Source organism: Lupinus angustifolius, unplaced genomic scaffold, assembly GCF_001865875.1.
Source record: "Lupinus angustifolius cultivar Tanjil unplaced genomic scaffold, LupAngTanjil_v1.0 Scaffold_766, whole genome shotgun sequence".
Taxonomy (NCBI): Eukaryota; Viridiplantae; Streptophyta; class Magnoliopsida; order Fabales; family Fabaceae; genus Lupinus; species Lupinus angustifolius.
In genome coordinates this window covers 3,338-7,938 of record NW_017728090.1, presented here as the reverse complement: position 1 = coordinate 7,938, position 4,601 = coordinate 3,338, and the positions used below count along the sequence as shown (strand labels likewise).

The following is a 4,601-nucleotide window of genomic DNA, read 5'->3' as shown; positions in this document are numbered from 1 at the left end:
TGTTCTTAATCTATATGTACATTTGTGCATATTTACTACTTAACGAGAATCTGACATGAGATGCATCATTTTTTTCACCAAGCCGCAATTTTGTCTATCTTTTTAGGTATTTCTCATTTTTTTTTTATTTTTTTTTCATATTATGTAAATATATTAATAGTAACAGTCATAACAATGATTAATACAACTATTTGTAAACACTTTCACTATAATTATTTCTATGATAAGATTTAAAGTCGCAATTATTGTAAATGACTTATTATTTGATGACTATCATTTGACATGTAAATTTGATTCACTCAAATTAAAAGTCAATTACTACTTTGAGATGTAATTCATCTATTTTCATGTTGAATAAAAATACTACTACGTTTCTGACATGTTATATACGTCTCTACACAAGTTTAAGTGCTAAATAAATTTTGAATAAATACTATTTAGCATCAAGCAATATAAATATATATGTTTCTGACATGTTAAATATATCTCTACACTTTACAAATGATAGAAGATACAACACTGATAGAATTTAAGTAGAGTATCGAATCTAGTGGCTTCACAAAATGAATAAACAAAACGATCACCTTCCTTGACAACTTCCCAATCTCACCACAAATCCACAATGGACTCTTCATTGCAAAACGACGACGTTTTCATCGACGCCCTTGATGACTGCCTCTTCCTTCATTGTTCCGCCGACGGCCACCACGACTTGTCGGAATCTTCTCCCTCCTCTTCCACCATTTCCCAACCCGACCCAACCTCCCCACCTCCGGCAACCACACTCCGGCGCCGTTCAATTCGCCGCCGGTCACCAGTTAGAGATTCCGCGAATTCCACGAATATTGATTCCGACAACACTTTGATCAACGGTTCCAGAACGAGTTCCCGAAATAATCGAAATCCTGAAGTTTTGAAGGAAAATGAAAATTCCCCTGAGAAAGTTCGTTCATTTTCATCTCCTAGTACTGTCACTGAAGAGAAAAAAGAGGAATCGACGTTAACCACAGCTCAAAACGACGACGTTTCCAGTGATGATTCTGCTGAATCAGCTTTGCAACTTCGCGATTCTTCTTCGAAATTGCTCGATTATATAACGGGGTTGGTGATTAGTGCAATCCTGTTCCAAGTTAAATTGTTCATTTTTTTTATGAAGCTTCCAATGTTGTCAATTTTCCATTTTTGCATGTTTTTCGTGGACCCTTACGGAACAATTGAAAAGGGCAAGAGTTATTTCATGGAAATTTTGGGTAGGGTTTGGGATTGTGTTTTTGGGTGCATTGGTCCTTCACTTAGTAGATTTTTCAACGAAGACAAGACATTTTGGAACATGGCTTTTAGGTGTGGGTGGGGTTTGTTGTGGTCAATCTATGTTTGTTGCATTTTGATTGCAATTTTGGTTTCCTCACTTATGGTTAGTGGGATTTTGATGAATTGCTTAGTGGAAAAGCCGTTTCAGATGAAGCAAGTTTTGAACTTTGATTACACTAAGCAGAGTCCTATTGCATATGTGCCTACAATGTCATGTGCTGGTGTTGTTCAAGAATCTGAGACTAATGTTGCTGTTCGTGAGTGGGTAAGTAAAGGGGTTATACCTGCTAGACAAAAGGTGCAGGTAATTGTTTGGTTGACAATGCCAGAGTCTGGATACAACAGAAATCTTGGGGTCTTTCAGGTACCTATGTGATTCATTTCAATCTAATTAAGGTTTCATTTGGTAATTGGTATGGACTTGTCTTAATTTTAATGCATGTTGATGTTAGTCATGTTACTATGTTAGTATATGGACCTTTGATGGCAAATAAGCTAATTTTGGTCAATGGTTTGTTCCTTGAAAGATAGTTAGTTATTATTCCTTGTGCTAGTAGTCCCAACTCTCAATATTTGCATTATTTGAGTAGTGGTTGGTGTGTGGTTAATGAAATGCTGTAAACATGATATTAGAATTTCAGGAGTTAGTTCCTTTTGAAAGGAGATTAAGAGCTTCTTTTATGGCTGTGCTGAAGAAGGATTTCTCAGCCATTTAACTCATTTGGAAGGAATTGAAGTGGTTAAGTGACCAATTCTTGGTCCTCCTGTTTAATTTGTTAAATTCTAATAGATAACAATTAAGTAGTGAGTTATAAATACAATCTCTTCCGTGATGGTTGCCAAGTGGACTTTTGAATGAAAGTTGTGTTAGAGACTGAGGTTGTGTTTGGGAATCCATTCATGAAACTTGTTTTGGTAAACTTGTTATAAACTTGGTAATGATATAATTGAGTTTTAGAGATCAATGTTTTGTCAAAGAACATGATTTTTTATAGCGCATTATGTTGTCGTTCGATCCATGTAGCCAACCCCCACCTAGTAGGATTCAAGGCTTGGTTGTTGTTGATATTGTTATTAAAAGTGGTTTTGGTAGAATGAAGGATAGCATTAATCAATATGATTTTTCGATGTGTAATTACCAAATTGGTGATATTAACATTGAAAAGGATGAGGCATGACAATAAAACCCACCCTCGTGGGGATCAGCACAAACCTGCCCCAGCCAAAGCGGTGAAAATCTGCATTGTTTGGATTTGAGTGTGGGTTTGGGTTTTCCTCAACTGAAATTTAGCGGGGCGAGGATGGGTTTCCCAAGGGTTTCCTCAAACCCGACAGGTGCAGGTTTGAGGTTGGATTTTTTATCCCTGTCATCCTTAAACCCGCCCCAATTTCAGTCGGGCGGGGTCGAGATAGACAAAACCCGCACTCGCCCCGCCCTGTTGTGAATACTTAATTTTCAAAGGGTGTTATGATAAAGCATTATGACATCGTTCAATTCATAATTCATATAGACGACTCCATCTTGTGGGACTAAGGCTTGCTTATTGTTGTTATGATCAGAATATTGGTTGCAAACCCAAACCGAGTTTCAATGAATTAATAAATTAAAATTCTTTGCTTCTTCGACAGAGGAATATAACTAACTGACAAAATGGATTGCCAAACATGTTCTGGCACATGTCTGTTTCTGTGTAACCTTATTTGTACATATGCTATGTTCCCAATCCTATCAGTATGGTCCATGACTCCATGGATGCTTTAAAATAACTATTTATTGCACAAGGATGGGATTAACTGTAATTTTGAATTATTTGACCATGATTTCTTTAAGCTTCATAATTGCCACTTCCTTGTACTAGTATTTTCCTGGTTAAATAATTAGAAGTCAGGAATGATGATAATTACAGTTCATAGTTTCCTGTTGCTCACTTGCTTAGTTTCAAGTTTCTTCCTTTGACTTGTATTAATTTACAGATCAGGGTAGACTTGTTATCATCTAATGGTAAAACAATTACAAGTTCAAGCCAACCTTGCATGTTAAAATTCAGAAGCGAGCCGATCCGCCTAATCACGACTTTCCTCAAGATTGCTCCTCTTGTTACTGGCTATATCTCAGAAACTCAGACTCTGAATGTCAAGATAAGAGGTTTAGTTGTAGGGGATGTACCTACATCATGCTTAAAAGTAACCCTTGAGCAGAGAGCAGAATATGTACCTGGTTCTGGCATCCCTCAAATATATGATTCATCTATACTTGTTGAGTCAGAACTTCCTTTGATCAAGAGGGTTATATGGTATTGGAAGATGAGCATATTCATTTGGATCACAATTATGGCATTCATGATGCAGTTTCTCTTTGTTTTAGTGTGTTGTTGGCCTATAATTATTCCAAGAACAAGACAAAGGAGTCTTACCCATAACAATCCTCAGAGAACAACTTGAGGCTAGTTCTTTTCCCTGCTAGCATTTTCTGAGTTCTGACATGTAGATCTTTGTTTAGGGAAACATCCTAACCTGTAATCTTTATATCTTTATTTTCCTTTTCAATCACGTGTTGGCATAAAACAAAATTACAATGTACGATTTAATTGAACATTCTGTATAGTATAATTTGGCCAAATCTAATAACTATGTATAAATCTAGTAACTATGTGTAACATTTAAATAAAATTAATATAAATAAAGGGTTGATGAGTAGTAGCTATGTGTACATTTTCCCACTATATTACACTCTTTTAGGAATCCAATTATCTTTTGACAGCCCATGCTTCATAAGTCGGCCATACATCCTTGATCTATCACTACCAAATTTTCCTGAACAAACCTTTCTATTAGTGTTCAAGTTCGGGTTCCCGGACAATTTACTTACAACGACATATATTGTTTCATCCCAGTTAACCGGACATCTCATGTTGGTCGAGCTGTGTTATCCCTTGATCAACCATACTGCTGTAATGTTTATCAAATGTTAATAAGAAGCAATGGAACAATAATGAAAATATGAGTATTGGTATTGAAAGAGAATCTGCAAGTTTGCATAAAGCTGCAGAATTAGTTACAGTAATGATAGAAAGAAAACAGAATAATGATGACAACTAGAAATAAGAATGAACCACAAAGAGATAGAATTCTTAATTCATCACATCCATGCCCCCAATAGGCTCATGCTTTGCTACTCATAGTGCTACCTCACACCCAATACCATTTAAGACGTGTGTTTTCCCCTTTGTTGTGGGCCCCTCTTCCCAATCGTGTAACCAACTCATAATATGCCCTATTTTCCTTTTCCT

At 36.3% G+C, this 4,601-nt stretch overlaps 1 protein-coding gene across 1 annotated transcript; it reads left to right on the top strand.

The window, feature by feature from the left end:
• Window positions 1-527: 527 nt before the first annotated feature.
• LOC109341871 (seipin-2-like) lies at window positions 528-3,931 on the top strand. Its single transcript, XM_019579843.1, has 2 exons — window positions 528-1,675; window positions 3,286-3,931. The coding sequence occupies exons 1-2, from the start codon at window positions 623-625 to the stop codon at window positions 3,751-3,753; spliced, it is 1,521 nt and encodes a 506-aa protein (XP_019435388.1). The 5' UTR covers window positions 528-622; the 3' UTR covers window positions 3,754-3,931.
• Window positions 3,932-4,601: the final 670 nt, after the last annotated feature.

Excerpts from the sequence above, each read along its gene's own strand:
- LOC109341871 (XM_019579843.1), top strand. The coding sequence starts at position 623 with ATGGACTCTTCATTGCAAAACGACGACGTTTTCATCGACGCCCTTGAT. Across the intron at positions 1,676-3,285 it reads GAAATCTTGGGGTCTTTCAG|ATCAGGGTAGACTTGTTATC; the intron begins GTACCTATGTGA and ends ATTAATTTACAG.